This window comes from Berghia stephanieae, chromosome 3 (assembly GCF_034508935.2).
Source record: "Berghia stephanieae isolate SIO BIC M18660-M18661 chromosome 3, UCSD_Bste_1.3, whole genome shotgun sequence".
Lineage (NCBI taxonomy): Eukaryota > Metazoa > Mollusca > Gastropoda > Nudibranchia > Aeolidiidae > Berghia > Berghia stephanieae.
Window position 1 is genome coordinate 22,759,361 of NC_088362.1, and position 15,645 is coordinate 22,775,005.

At 33.1% G+C, this 15,645-nt stretch overlaps 1 protein-coding gene across 3 annotated transcripts in view; it reads right to left on the reverse strand.

Moving 5' to 3' along the window:
- The window catches only part of LOC144967358 (ubiquitin-protein ligase E3B-like), a 37,737-nt gene that overhangs the window by 16,776 nt on the left and 5,316 nt on the right, over positions 1–15,645 (reverse strand). For all 3 annotated transcript variants that reach the window (XM_078904472.1, XM_078904473.1, XM_078904474.1), the window contains exons 2-20: positions 15,428–15,543; positions 13,993–14,042; positions 13,667–13,734; positions 13,103–13,173; positions 12,538–12,594; positions 11,512–11,616; positions 10,979–11,078; positions 10,225–10,304; positions 9,806–9,888; positions 8,975–9,080; positions 8,662–8,782; positions 7,657–7,691; positions 7,068–7,097; positions 6,127–6,239; positions 5,127–5,281; positions 4,254–4,415; positions 3,492–3,666; positions 1,800–1,918; positions 1,070–1,184 (exon numbers count right to left, since the gene is read on the reverse strand). In XM_078904472.1, the coding sequence (XP_078760598.1) occupies positions 1,070–1,184; positions 1,800–1,918; positions 3,492–3,666; positions 4,254–4,415; positions 5,127–5,281; positions 6,127–6,239; positions 7,068–7,097; positions 7,657–7,691; positions 8,662–8,782; positions 8,975–9,080; positions 9,806–9,888; positions 10,225–10,304; positions 10,979–11,078; positions 11,512–11,616; positions 12,538–12,594; positions 13,103–13,173; positions 13,667–13,734; positions 13,993–14,042; positions 15,428–15,538 (1,856 nt within the window). In that variant the 5' untranslated portion in view covers positions 15,539–15,543. The remainder of the gene's footprint in view (positions 1–1,069; positions 1,185–1,799; positions 1,919–3,491; positions 3,667–4,253; positions 4,416–5,126; positions 5,282–6,126; positions 6,240–7,067; positions 7,098–7,656; positions 7,692–8,661; positions 8,783–8,974; positions 9,081–9,805; positions 9,889–10,224; positions 10,305–10,978; positions 11,079–11,511; positions 11,617–12,537; positions 12,595–13,102; positions 13,174–13,666; positions 13,735–13,992; positions 14,043–15,427; positions 15,544–15,645) is intronic.

Genomic DNA, 15,645 nt, shown 5'->3' on the forward strand with positions numbered 1-15,645 from the left:
ATTAAAGCATTGTATTTATTTTAACAAATTAATAAGCAACAAAATTTTGCGGTCCTATGCATGTACCTGATAACAGAAATCATTCCAATTAAGCTGTATTCCAATTAATTGATTTCGCGAGTTGGAACAATCTATTACACAACTATTACTTCACATCTATCTATTGCAGTAGTTATGTGTATTATAGTAATATAGAGCAACCTTTGATTTGACTGTCTACAATTGTGTCTCACGTTATTTCCCAACTTTTAACATTACACGTCATGATGGCAGTTAGAAAAGAATGAGTTACATTATATCTTATAACCACAAAGTTAGACAGAACTGTCAATACAGATCTATCCTGAAAACAGGTTTAATGAAATGAAGACATATAAATCCTCTTCAGCCATAAATTAAATAACAAGCTTCATAGTAAAATAGTAAGCTTCAATTTAATATACGAAAACAGATAAAATGGATGTTTTGGGTTTCCCTTTTATCAACAAAACAGGATGAATGAAACACTACAGATGAATGAGATAATGTGATTGTGGTGTTCAAGATCTCAAATCCTTCCAATCAACTGGCATGCATTCCAATTATCCAGTATAAATTAAAAAGAAAAAATTCGGTCACAGACAGATCATTCCAATTAAGAAACTGTTCTGTTAAAGCGATGTTCCAGTTTCCAGATTTAACTGTATACAGTTGGACAGAAAACAAGGTTTGAGTATCAGCTGTGTTCAGGTAAAAGCCATCGGGTTTTTTTCCAACAATTATCCAAACTTGAAAAAAATTAGTAAAGAAACTATATTATTAATATCAAATCATTTTTCAAGAAAACGTGACTTATCAGGTTCATACATAGGGCCACAGAATTGTGCTTGGTGATTAAATATTGCATTGTCAGTGTAAGACATTGTTCCTTTGAGGCAAAAGAAGCAGTAATGACTATCTAGTTTCATATTCATTACATTAATCCGAATTCTTTCAAAGTTGGTAACAAACAATGCATCAATTACCTGTGCAAAAATTCATTCTTTATTTTGACAAATTATTCACAAAGTTAAGATGAAAAGATCCTCACCTGATAAGCCAATGGCCCACTGGAGCATAACTACGTCTGCTATCTCTCTCATGGAGAATCATGAGAAGATTGAGTGTAGATGAGAAAACATCAGAGTTTTGAGCACTGTGTATACCTGTGAAAAAAAAAATTTGATTTTAAAAAAGTTAAAAAGAAGAGCAAGTTGAAATATATTACCTATTATTAGGCACTGCAATGACCCAAAACTGTAGCAAGCACTGTTTAACTTCTAAAAATAAACTTAACATCATCTATGAAAATTAATAAGTATAACACATAAAAAAAACAATCATTAATTTTCACATGGACAACATCAAATTAAGGTTCAAAATCATTCTTTGAAATGTTTTGAAAAATTGAAATTCATTTGTAACTAATTCAACACTTTTTATTTTCACAGCGACATGAGAATTGATACCATTCTTATCTTATCTGATCCCTTCAGACTACCAGCTCTTTGAACTCCTTAAAAAACAGCCAAAAGTTTCGATCAAGACAAAGACACATATGATCAAGGAAATGAAAACTTGGTGACAAGATCTTGACTAAGACTAAATAGAAAAGCAGTTCTTTAATGTAAGTATCATCTGTAAAAGTTTCATTCTAATGAAAGCAAAATTGTTACTTCTGTAGCTATTTTCACTTTACTTTGGGAAACATCTTACAAAGGAAGATGCAATATGGTCGAGGTTCTTAAAGCCCGAAAAAGTAAAGCAAGATCATTACTCACTAATAAGTCCTCCCCAAACAACCTTGAAAACGAAGAGGTTTAAAAATTCACTCATTCGTATGTAGTCATTCCTAGAGAAAACTTTCTCCTGCTCCATCATCTCAACATCGTCCAATGTCCTGAAAGAATAGAAGCAGTAAATACAAGATGATATTGGCCTGGCTTCATACGGTAACATGCATCGTCTATCCTAAGCAATTGTAAACTTTTATTTTAAAACATGTAAAAAAATAAAGAAAGAAAAGAAAAGAATCTAAATAAGAAAGAAAATATTTTTGTTTAAAATAATAATAACAACGACACCACCACCACCAACAACAACAACCACTGCAAACATCACTACCACTACTACTACTACTACCACCACAACTACTACTTATACTACTGCTAAGCTAAATGTCTATAGTCAGAAAGCCAGAAAAATGGGCATCGGGGCGGAACTGGCACTCAGACAATGAGCTCAATAATGCATTAAAACGGAAGAATTCTATAGTCTGTTCGGGACCTGATCTTTGTGTTTGGTATAGATTCCATGAGTACATGTTTTCTTTGCCTCAATAAATGGACCACACAATCTTGTATTTATTCTTTACAAAATATTCAAAAAGTTATTCATTTGTTCTTTTATGCCATTTGTATAAAGCAAGTAAGATATTATTTCTCACCAAAACCTCAATCAGAAATGACAATTCACTCTCATAAAATGAAAACTCCCGTTCATCGTGTGTTGTGCCATCTATTAAAAGTAGTCCTTCAGAGCCATTCAGCCCATACATAGAGCCAGAGTTTATCCTCGTTTCTATAGCGTGAAATGGAAAATTGCAATTGCTTGCTATCCTTTGGATAGGACACTAGTCTATCGCAAAGTATTTTCCACCAAATCTAACAGACTCAGCTACCCATTCACTGCTAAGTGAACAAGGAGTCAGAAAAAAATCTTGACTGCATCCGGGATCGATCTCGGTCCCTTTGCATGTGAAGCGAGTGCTCAATCAACTGAACTATCGGGACTCCACCATCTATTAAGCTCTTCAAAATTAATCAAATTACAATCCCTATCAGAAATTCTCCCTATCTATACCCTACCCATTGACCCCCAAACAATGTTTTAAATTAAAAAATCCAAAAAACAGCACTTAATCCTAATCTGCATACCAATTTTTTAAAAATCAAAGATTGCACATTTTAATGTAACTCTTAAAAAAAATTTCAGCTGCTTGGTGGAGTAGTTGGAGGAATGAGATGCTGTGGTGATGAATAAAGCTTTGAAAACTTACTTGTCAATGATGACAAAACAAAAACAAAACCATACTGGATGACAAAAGTGAAATCAAAGGACCAGGCAATCAGATTAGATGAATTTGATAGACAAATATATCTAATCACCAAGACCTTTAACTACAGTCAAGATTTTATGAGAAAGTCTATCTGTAAAATATTCAAATTCATAACTTTGTCATGTTTTTAAATAAATGTAAAAATACTAACAAAAAGGTGAAAATGGAAAGGCTTCAGACGGGAACAGTACAGACCGTCCTCATCAGTGTTACTTAGTCTTGTTTTATGCAGGTCTTGAGTTTATTTTTTTGTTTTTGTTTTGTATTTTTACATGTAGCATTAGTTTATATTTCAAATTTCTTCAAGCAACCCCCAAGGCTCTATATTTAAACTTAAATAAATGTAACTACTCACGTAATCATATGCGATGCCGTCTCACAAAAGACGGACAATAGAGAAAAGACTGGGTGAATGGTTGAGTTTGGAGCTTGACTCAAAAGTTGAATAAAAATTTTAAGGCCACAGTGAGGGCCTAAGTCATTCAGAAATCTCCACAGAATGGGCAAGAGAACTTCATTGTATGACAAACCTGTAGAAGAGAGAGATGAGTGTTGCTGAAAGAAGATATTATTTCATGTTAAGTATCAGGATTTTTCTTCTTCTTCTTTTTGGAAAATGTAAGACCAACGGTAAAGAGAAAGATGAAGCCAGCTAAGCAAAGCAGTAATTTTACTAACCACAACCTAAGTTTTGCAATGACCATCTTAGATTGTGAGATGACATTGTGGTGCTTTTTTCATCATGATCATAATATTGAGAGAGAAAAAAAAAAGAATTAGTTATAGTCGCATCTCTTTAATCCTGAACTCCACAATCCGGATATCTCCGTTACCCGGATGGATTTTTTTTCTTCTTTACTTTTGGGACTGATTCCACTATCCGGATGTCTTTGTAATCCGGATAAAATGCTGGGAACTGAGATGTTCGGATTAGAGAGATATAACTGGATTTTAAATTTAAATATGTCATCATGTACACAAGACTAAATGTCAAAGTTACAATCTCACATATATTAATTTATAATAATTTTTTCAAACAAAAAGAAAAAAATAAATCTGCTGAACTGTTCGATTATGAAAATAAGTCAAATGAAAATATTATATGTATCAAATTTACCCCCTAGAATGTCCATCCTGAGCTGTGTCAAGGTGCTGATGGTTTGTCTATACAAAGAGCAGGGTAAGCAAGTACTGAAGGCAATTGGACTGTCCAGCTTGATCTTTCCACTTGATGATTGTTTGTCACTCGTAGCTTTGCTTAAAGCTTTCTTCAATAAACCTTGTTGATGAAAGGTATTATTTCTATAATGCGACATATATCATCATAATGAAAGAGCAATTATAATAAAGAAACAGGTTACTGCCACTATCTATTATTCAGTAGCAATAGACTGTTGAGCTTTATAACAATAACTATAGCAAATACGTACCAAGGCCAAACAACCCATATGTTCAATGAACTCTGCATTGGATTCACAATTTTCTGTACTTTATTCTCATATTTACAATTAGAGTTTTATATCAATTTCTGTACTTTATTGTCATATCTATAACTAGGGTTTTATATCAATCTGTTGAATAAAATTCAGAAAAAGTGTGGAACAGGCACTTATATCAATAATGATGAAGAAATACAGGCCATTGTATGGCTGGATAGTTCAGTAGCTAGTGTAATTGTTCGCCATTCTCTCTCTCTCTCTCTCAATCTCTCTCTCTCTCTCTCTCTCTCTCTCTCTCTCTCTCTCTCTCTCTCTCTCTCTCTCTCTCTCTCTCTCTCTCTCTCAGCCAGGCAGGGTGTCATATCAATTGAATACTGATTTTGAGGCTTTGAAATTGTAATATTTTTTTTCTCTGTGAGATAACGACTTTTTCCAAGGACTCAACTATGCACCATTAAGAGCAGAACCCAAACCCTGTACCCTGCAATCCGAAGGCGAGTATCATACCACGAAACCACAGAGCTGTGCAAATTACTAACTAAATAACTCACTTTTCTTGGTTTCAGCAGATGTCGAAGTCGCTGAATTATCCGAGGCAGGGCATGCTTCTGTGTACTCAAGTAGATCACTGAACATGAGTCTTATCATTTTGTCTCCCCATAGCAACTGTAGCTGTCTGACTACATATGGCATAGACTCGTGGAGACTGTTACAGATATAAAATAGAAATAAGTGATAAAAATTTAAAAAAAACAACAAACTTCCTTTTCATTGGGCCCGTGGAGCCAGAGATTATCTTGGTTTCTTTAGTATGATGGACAATAGCAATTGCTTGTTACGATTTGGATAAGACACTAGTCTATCGCAAAGAACTTTCTGTTAGATCTCAACTAGGCAAGAACTAAAGTGGGGAAGATGGGGTAGAACATGTTAAAGTGGCAACTTTCGACGGACAGTCAGTGTACGTGCAGACACCCAATGCAGTCTATGGAACACATTCTCTTGAATTGTAATTTGGAACTGACATGCACAGACACTGAATTAAGAACCTGCAACCCAGAAGCTATGAAATGGAATGGATCCAGCACTGGTGTGAAATGATATAATGATTCTCTCTCTCTCTCTCTCTCTCTCTCTCTGTCTCTCTCTCTCTCTCTCTCTCCCATTTGCTTTCTCTCTCTCTCTTCCACTTGCTCTATCTCTCTCTCCTATTTGCTTTCTCTCCCTTTCTCTCTCTTCCACTTGCTTTCTCTCTCTCTCTCTCTCTCTCTCTCTCTCTCTCTCTCTCTCTCTCTCTCACTCTCTCTCTCTCTCTCTTTCTCTCTCTCTCTCTCATTTGCTTTCTCTCTCTCCCTCTCGCTCTCTTCCACTTGCTCTATCTCTCTCTCTCCTATTTGCTTTCTCTCCCTTCCTCTCTCTCTCTCTCTCTCTCTCTCTCTCTCTCTCTCTCTCTCTCTCTCTCTCTCTCTCTCTCTCTCTCTCTCTCTCTCTCACACACACACACACACGCACTTATTATCTTTTGGACTCATTTTTCATATCTCTTATTACCTCTGGTCTGTATTCTGTGAAAACCAGCCTAGAACGGGATGCCAATGGGTCAGATTGGATTTCTTGTTCTGGACATAATGACGGCAGTTTTGCAATAATCTAATCATCACAGACTGGAATAAAACACAAGCAAAGAGTTGAAACATTCTGTTATCTTTATTATATTACTACTTCCTGGATATTTGTCCCTTTTTCAGCAACTATTCAAAACGAAAATCTAAATATGACTTGTGTGTGATTATTTTATCTTGTCATTTGACCAAAAAAAAACAAAAACAACTTAATGATATTAGAATTACTGGCATCATTCAAATAAGAGCTGTTAAATTCATATCTAGGATTATCTAAGCGTTGCTAGCAGGATGACAAAGAATGTACTAGTAGGTTAGAGGCATTTGAGATGTGGATGTATAGAAGAATGTTGAGGCTATCTTGGACAAACAAGTATATGAATGAAGAAGTGTTGGAGACGGTGAGAAAGGGAAGAAAGTTGATCTATACCATCAGAAAGAGGCAGTTACAGTTTCTTGGACATGTGTGGAAAAGAGATGGAATAGAAAAGTTGGTAACATCTGGGATGATCGAAGGAAAGAGAGCTAGAGGAAAACAAAGAATGACATATCTAAAATAAACTAAGAATGGCCAAAAGTGATTTACAAAGCAACACAGATTTCATGCCCCCCCCCCCCCCCCCCCCCCCCCCCCGCAGAGGATTGTGATTCATGGAGACAGCTGACCAGCAATGTGCTCAAGCGTACAAGCCACGATTGATGATGATGATGATGATGATGATGATGATGATGATGCTAGCAGGATTTCATGTTTTCTACAAAATCTTTTTAAACTGATATCAAAACAAATATTGTCCGACAAATTTTGATGGATTTAAATTTAAATGGAAGTGAAACAAATTTACAAAGTGTATTGAATGTTTGTCTTACCATAAAATTAGCTGTATTTTCAACAAGACCCTGAAAAAACAACAGCATAGAAATGGAAAGAATTTGATATCAACATTACTAAACTTAAAGTAAAACACAGTACTCTCTATTTATAATAAAACATTAAATCCACAATTGTAAAATCAGAAATTAAAAAAATTAAAAAAATTAAATTGAACTTTATATAGCGCAATATCCACTAAATGTGCTCAAAGCGCTTTACAAGGGGTCCCTGGTCAACATTAACATTAAGCATGTAAGACGGAACATAACGCCTGTTAGGCAATATTACAATTTTTCGGACAAAGACAGAGCTGTTAACGGCCAGGTACTCATTTTACACCTGAGTACGGTGAGAGAAAGTGAGTAAAGAGCCTTTTCCAACGATTCAACTATGCGCCGAGTGTGAGGCTCGAACCCAGAAGCTTCCGATCCGAAAGCGAGTGTCATACCACTAGACCACATAGCCGCACAAATCATTAAAAATACATGGCAATTTTTTTTTATTATAAGAAAATAGAACAAATCATACTGAAAAATATTAAACAGCAACTTGTATTAGAAAAATGAAAATAATGATATCTTTTACCTCCATTTCCACAAACCCCAGTTGAATAAGGTTAGCTGTGAAATACAATAAATAAAAAGTAAGAGGAGAGATTGATATGGAAATTGTAAAATGTTCCCACACAATTAAAAAAGAAAGAAAAATTACTAGATAACATAGTATTTATTCAATAAATGCCTTTAATTTGAGGATATAAAATTGTCCTCATTAAAACAGTAGAACATTTATAATAACATGAAATACAAATAAAGACTAAATACGAACTTCCTATGTAAAACGGGAGTCAATCAATACCAAACTTTAACCATTCTCCCTTCTAAAACTGATAGTTATCTTAACTCCTTCTATTCAAATGTGTTTCCATTTATGGTGTATTTCTGCTGACTTTTAAATAGAGAACAATCTTGAAAGCTTTAAAAATTGCACACTAATACTTTCTCCCTCCTTCCCTATCAGAAAAGCACAGTTCTGCTTAATTTAACTGGCGCAGATTTTTCAAAAACAAGCAGACGTTTTTCAATTCTATCCCATTATGCTATCTCACAGTGGTTGGCAATCTTTATTATTCAATGTGAAGTTGGAAAAGTTATTGAAACCTTATATTGTTTATCATTTTTTATATTTTTAAAGATAAATATTTAGAAAAAAAAAAGTAAAAATTTAACTTTACATGTAAATGAGGATCCAAATAGCTCAGTTGGTAGAGCACTTGCCTCACATGCAGAGGGACTGAGATTGATCCGGTGTGAAGTTGAGACTTTTTTTCCAACCCCCCCCCCCCTTCCACCCTCACATCCACCCAGCAACAATTGGGTATTTGGGTCTGTTTGATCTTTGTACTTTGCAATAGACCAGCATTCTATTCAAAGGGAAGAAATCAGTTGCTATCTTTCAAATAATGACAGAAGTCTTCCTTGTTAAAAAAAAAAAAATCGAAAACAATAACGATTTTAAAATCGAAATATTCTCCAAAACAAAAAAAAACAAAAATAGCCAATAATCTGAATGAAAGGCAAATTTGCTTACCCATAAGACAAAGAGCATAATTTCCCTCCAGACTATTGAATATGATACGTGTACTCTGCTCACAATTTAAAAGGTCAAGGCATCTCTTGAAGATTCTGTTAGTGACTAGAATGGCAAAACACTGGAACGGTAAATAGAATTAATGAAGTTATTTATAAAATTAAATCTGAAAACTTTTAAAACATCAATGAAAATGAACACATGTTGACAAAATTAGCAAAAATAAATTCAGATGAGGATATGATGATGATGATGATGATGACGATGATGATGATGATGATGATGAAAATGAAAGTACAATGCAGTCACTCACATCAGGTGCAATGGAATTGGTGTGAAGCACAACGGCTGGTACAGACAAAATGTGAAGAACAAATACATTGAGGAGATTGGAAGAGAAGTCTGCAGCTATCATGGGTCTGTATGATGTAAAGGGTTAGATGAAATTGCAACATTAAAACTGTACATTGGCCAATTTTTAAATATTATTATTATTATTATTATTATTATTATTATTATTATTATTATTATTATTATTATTATTATTATTATTATCATCATTATTATTATTATAGGGGCAGCGTGGCTCAGCGGTATGGTCTTTGCTTTATACCCGGAAGATACCGAGTTCGCTCACCCACTACTGCACTGTGTGACCTTGAGCAAGTCACCTCGCCCTAGCTCAAATTGCGAAACTGCACTGTGGCTGATGCCTGGGTTATTCCAGTCTTCCCTGGGAATAGACCCTAGAAACAAATTTCCCCTACGGGATGAATAAAGAAAATTTTATTTATTATTATTATTTAAAATAGTTATTCATCAAAAGAAATGTTCTCCTGAAGAGCTTTTTATCAACAGCATAGATTTATTTAAATTACTGTATTAAAATAAATTGTTTTGCTTTAAATGTCTTAGATTTCTAAATGAGCAAAGTATTTTATCTCTTATGACAGTGAAAAAAAAATGATAAAAAGATAAAACTTAATCTCATCTCAATATGCTAAATGCAATCGGATCAACTCAAACAACCATGGAGCTGTCAGGACAAGATGCCATGCTCATATTCAATCAAATTAAATTTACTTTTCACACATGGTTTATATCCCTTTTTAAATTTAAAAAAAAAAGGCACTTAATTTCTTACCTCAGGGCAATGGTGATGACAGCTGTTAGACTGGCCTTACTAAAGACAGGTTTTGTACGACAAAGACCTTTGCGCAAAATGGCCTAGGAAAAATGTGAGAGAAGAAAAAGACATACAGAGATATGTGAGGGAGAAAACAAGAACAACAACAAAACGTTTTTACTTTCAAATCCTGAAAATACTTATAATAAACATTTCAAATGATCCTACAGGAGACAAAAATTAAACACTTTAAATTGTACAATTATTAAATCCGTTTATGGTACGGTTTTAATTTCAAAAATATTATTAAAGTACTACCAAATTTTTAAAAAAGGAAAATTTAAGAACTAATTAAAACTGGATTTCAGGATCATAAGTTTACCCCATTTATATATCATTGGGGTAATCTTTATTCTCAAGTAGATCAAACCTGTTACCTCCAATGCAGGGTACAGTCCCTTGGTGTGTAGATGACCCATCACATTGTTACATAATTGAGTGAATCCAGGATGCAGTGCTTCAAAATGAAGGGGGAAATCAAAAGGAGATTGAATTAATTAGAAACGGATAGATATACTGAAAGTTTAAAACGACAACGTGGAGAAAACAAAATGATCTACTGATGCATAATTTATGAGGACAATTTTCCTTTCCGTTGTTGAGTTTACTAAGGATTGTACCACTATGATCCCTTAATTGTAAATATTTTACATCTCTCCAGAACCAGTAAATAGTTTCTGATAGATCCCCTTTTGTTTTCAAATAAAAAACAATCTTTTAAACTAAAATATGTAAAGATTGTGATATTATCTTTCCACTGAAATATGTTTCATGTAAGCTTTTATCTTTGATAAAATTGTTGAAAATGAAGCTAAGTTGGTATCAAGAGATTCAGAATGGACAGATTGTGGTTAAATTTGAATGCCATTTATTTTGACATTTTTATTACATAACCATAGCTGAGAATAGAAAATTATAACACTGCCATTTTACATTCTTTTAAACTTGTAACAAATATAAAATTGGTATCTCAGCTTATGACAAGATTGTAAGGGACAAAACCTCCTCAAACAAGAGGGAAATATTGCAGTCTCTATCTGTGCATAGACCACTGAAATTCTCATTTTAATCTAAATTCCAGTGGTTCCACTCCAATATAAGGAAAAATAAATAAAGACAACTCTCTCTTACCATCCTTGTTTTTAAAAGCTGTCCAGTGAGTGTGTGTTGTGAAAGTGACAATCATCCGCAGGAATACCATCAATGTTTGTAGATCATTGCAGTTCTCAGGCTGAAGTAGTGAATGGATTGAAAAGAGATACATGCAACATTCATTGGAAGCCTTCAATGTGCAATGTGACAGGGAATGTGTAAACATTATTCTATCCTTTCACAGATATATTTTTTCTTCATGTAATGCAAAAATATATTTTTAAAAAGTGTTAATTTACTACATCAGTTATTTGCCAGGATTCTCGGACTGATCTATGAATTATTGTGCTTGACTTGTGATAATAATAATAATAATAATAATTCATTAAAGATTATCTGATGCCTAAGGTCAGAGGACATAAAAGCCTCTGACTATAATTTATCCATAAACACTTAACCATTAGTAGGAAATAATTTATGAGCAATTTTGGCGCGAGAATGAAATATGTTCTGATCAATAAAGAACATCTTAATCTTGGTCTTTTTAAACCTCTCCTCCTTCCAGATTTTACCTTAAGAATGTAGAAATATTGACAACACAACCACAACACATCTTTGAGCTGTGATATCCATGCTAGCGTCAAATGTTTGGTCATGGACACGGACACATAACATGTCTGGATGAGAGGGGAAAAGAACAACAAATGACCAGAAAAGTTCACAGACAATGATGTACATATAAAAAAAAATTTTAACTCAAAAAATTATTTTAAAAACAAAAAAACTTGAGCATCTATATAGCGCAATATCCACTAAACATGCTCAAAGCACTTTACAAAGTGTCCCAAACAAACAGCAACACTTCAACATTTAGGATGAGACATGACGCCTGTTGGGTGATATTACAATTTTTTTTTTTCGACAGACAGCTGTTAAAGGCCAGTAACTCATTTTACACCTGAGTATGGTGAGAGAATGCGAGTAAAGAGCCTTTTCCAAGGACTCTAATATGCATCGCTCAGCGGGACTCAAACCCAGGACTATCCAATCTGGAGGCAAGTGTCTTACCACTAAACCACATAGCCTTACATATAAGATACCAGTCGAAAGTTATTTGGCCATCAAAATGTGCTAGATGTATTAATTGATACTCTCAGATAAAACTGCAAAACAATGGTTACTGTAGTCTGTCTAAATGAAGGCAAAACGTTGCCATGAAGCAGTGTAAAAATTGAAAGTATCATCATGATGATGGCACTCTGGCATGGAACTCAGCATCTTCTGAGATACAGAGTTTGTAACCAAAAATACAAAAGCATATAGATAAAACAATCTGAAAACTCCAAGCTTGGAAATTAAAAAAAAAAATTAAAATAATCGAGCGACTGGTATCTTCCATTACAAACTGCAGCAGAAATCTCTGCTAACATTTTGTTTATTTTATAATATTGCTTCAATGAGGTAAAAAAAAAAGTTTAATTTTAAATTTGAGTTATTACATTACTGTAATCATAATTTACATTCAGGGAATTTGAATTAAGTCAATGTAAGTAGCTAGATCTAATATTTCTTTCTACACAACATTTTCAACAACTTACTTTGAGAGCTTCATTCTCAACAGAATATAGAATGTAGCGGCAAAGATATTCAAATCTCTGTTTTCAAAAAAAAGAGAGAAAAACAAAAATATATTGAAATTCATGTCATCACAAACCTGAATAACGATGACATGATAAGTTTTGAAACAATATTTAAAAAATAAGTCTTTTTAGCAGATTCATAATATTCACAGTCTGTTTCTTTAGCTTGACATACACAGTAAAATTGCTTGCTACCTGCTTAAACTGGACAGTGAATTTATATATTGTAGTTTTCCATAGATTTAATTTGGGCCTTTCATTCAGTCAATGCTGAGTAAACAGAGCGGTAAAAAAAACAAAGAAGAAAAAATACAACACTGAATTCAAATCAGGTCTTTTTGAGATAACAAGAATCTGTTCCTAACTAAAATATGACTATTTCTAGAATTCAAGCAAGTTTATTGGATATTAAGCAAATCGTAACACAATCAGTTATAGAATTTGACCAAAAAAAAAAAAAATTTAAAGAAAAAAAGAAAGAAAATGAATTTGAATTTGACAAAGAGAAAATCACATCAATTACTTTTCTGTCTTTGGGTGAGTTCACATTTGCACAAAACAAGAACTTCTGGACGAGTTTAAATAGTTCAATGGCTGAAATAATAAATTATGAAAAATAAAAAAAATTATTACAATAAAATACATTTAAATACAAATTATCTTTTCAAGAGATATTTTGCCTACAATATTGTTTCTGCAGCAGGTTCATTCAGTGTATCATGAGGGCAAAATGAAATCAGAATTTCATTCTGCCCTGATGACACAGTGCATGATAAACCTGCCGCGGAAACAATATTGTGAACAAAATAAAAGGTGATAAATCTGCAATAAATATAAATCATTTTTATGTTAAAGTAATTATAAATCCTTATAAGCTATGTTCAGAAACAAAATGGCATGAGTAGGACTCTTCAATATGAAAATAAACAATACCAGCACATAGAGATTGTTAAGAAATAAATTAACATCAAATGCAAAGATTGAACAAGTTCTTGATTTAAAACAATTAAAAATGAATACAAATATATTCAATGTTTTATATCTATCTTCAAAAATATAAATAAATGAATAAATAAATTGAACTCACCAGGCCTCAACTGCGGTTTGTACTCTCTGCTATTTTCAGGAATTGCCAGGAATTTGTCAACCTCCTCTCTGTATCAACAAAACAAGGGAGCAAGAAAAATGACAGAACATAATGAACATATTCACAAATTCATAAGATAGTTGGAGGTCAGGGGCATATGCTTTTATTAATAAAAACTTAAGAATGTCAATGTATACCATTAAAAAAAATAAAAATATGAATCTTGCTCCCAAAATATTTTACTGATTACTTTTTGTATTATTCCTACATAATCATTAATTAAGCACATTTTAACATTAACCTGAAAAGACACTTATTTCATGTACCTCAGGGACTTGTTGGTTCTACATCTGGAGAGAAAGCCACGAACAACAGCCTGGATAAAAGAGATAAAATCAAATTCAATCTCACGGACATGATTGGTCAAAAATTTGTTTTCCCTTAGAACAAGTCGTGCAGCTTGTTTCGTACATTATGAAGACATTTAATGTTACACAGGGTATGTTTGATTTTTCAGAATTACAAAGAATGTTAGAGTATTCGACTCGAAAGAAGACAACAGCATTTACCAAAGGGAATGCAATGTCTTTAAAAATAAAAGGACAAAGTGGCAATTCGGACTCGAGTCTGAATAGTTTCCCTTGGCGTGCAGTGGACAGAGGTAGGAACTGACAGGAACTGAAGGAGAAGTCAGAAGAAATTCTGTTTAGCCCATATCACACTGACTCAGCTGATACCCCTACTTTGGACTGTAGGCTTGTTGCTTGTCTAACACTTTCAAAATGTGTATTGTTTTGTCCTAATTTTATTTGGACATCATGTAACGTTATTATAAAAGCTTTTCCTTCAGACTACCCTTACTTTGGCTGACTTTTGTTCCTTTTGAAGGGTTTTAACTCTTTTCTTTTTAATTTGTAATTGGACTTCCAACTGATCACTGATTTTGTCTTTCTTGTCAAATACAGCGGGTTTAGAATACCCGTTGATAGTTGATAGTTACTATACCATTATATTTATTTCCATTATCATCAATTTTATGTAATTGTGAATAATTGAAATAAACTTTCAAAAACGAACAACTATATTGCCATGGGAGACTATACAGACTTGTCTAAATAATCTGCCATGGGAGACTAATTAGACTTGAGTCCAAAGAGCACAGCCATAAATGAAATGGTATATTGATGAATCACTGTACAATGACATGGCAGTAAAATGAACTGATTTTTTTTCAAAAAATTTTATATACTGTGGAAATATTCTATTAGTTCCCATACAATGTAGCTAGCTCAAGGCGCACAATATACAATATACATGGCATGCAATATATATTACCACAAAAAAAAATTACTCTATCATATTATCAACAACATTTAAAAGATGAGAATATGGATTTATGTGACACTACAAAAATTATGTAATTAAACCTGTGGTATATTAAGAAAATTGCTTATATCCATTTTTTTTTCATCTTTAATTTTTTTTAAAAAATAAAATTAAAAAAAAATGCTCAATTGGTTCTTCCTACATACCATCCAAATATAACAGAAAGAGATGACTTTTTAATTTTCTTTTAAAAACTGCCTCAGAATCATAAAGCTAGAGTGCAGATTGAACGGCAGAGAATTCCATAAAAGTTTAAACAACTATTAAAAAATTGAATGCCTTAAAAACCCTGAATGAATGCATTTGTGACTTTAGGACTTCATCATGAACATATATAAATATAAAACAAAAAATAACAATAAGAGTAAGAGTCACCTCAATTTTAATGGCTGCCCTTTCTTTTAATTTGTCTTGGGCCCTTTCCTCTCTAGCAACTCGGGCCTGCTCAAGAAATTTCTTCTTGTCAGATCCCGCCTGGGTGAACATGATTCCTGCAATAATAATAATAATGATAATAATAATAATAATAATAATAATAATAATAATAATAATAATAATAATAATAATAATAATAATAATAATAATAATAATAA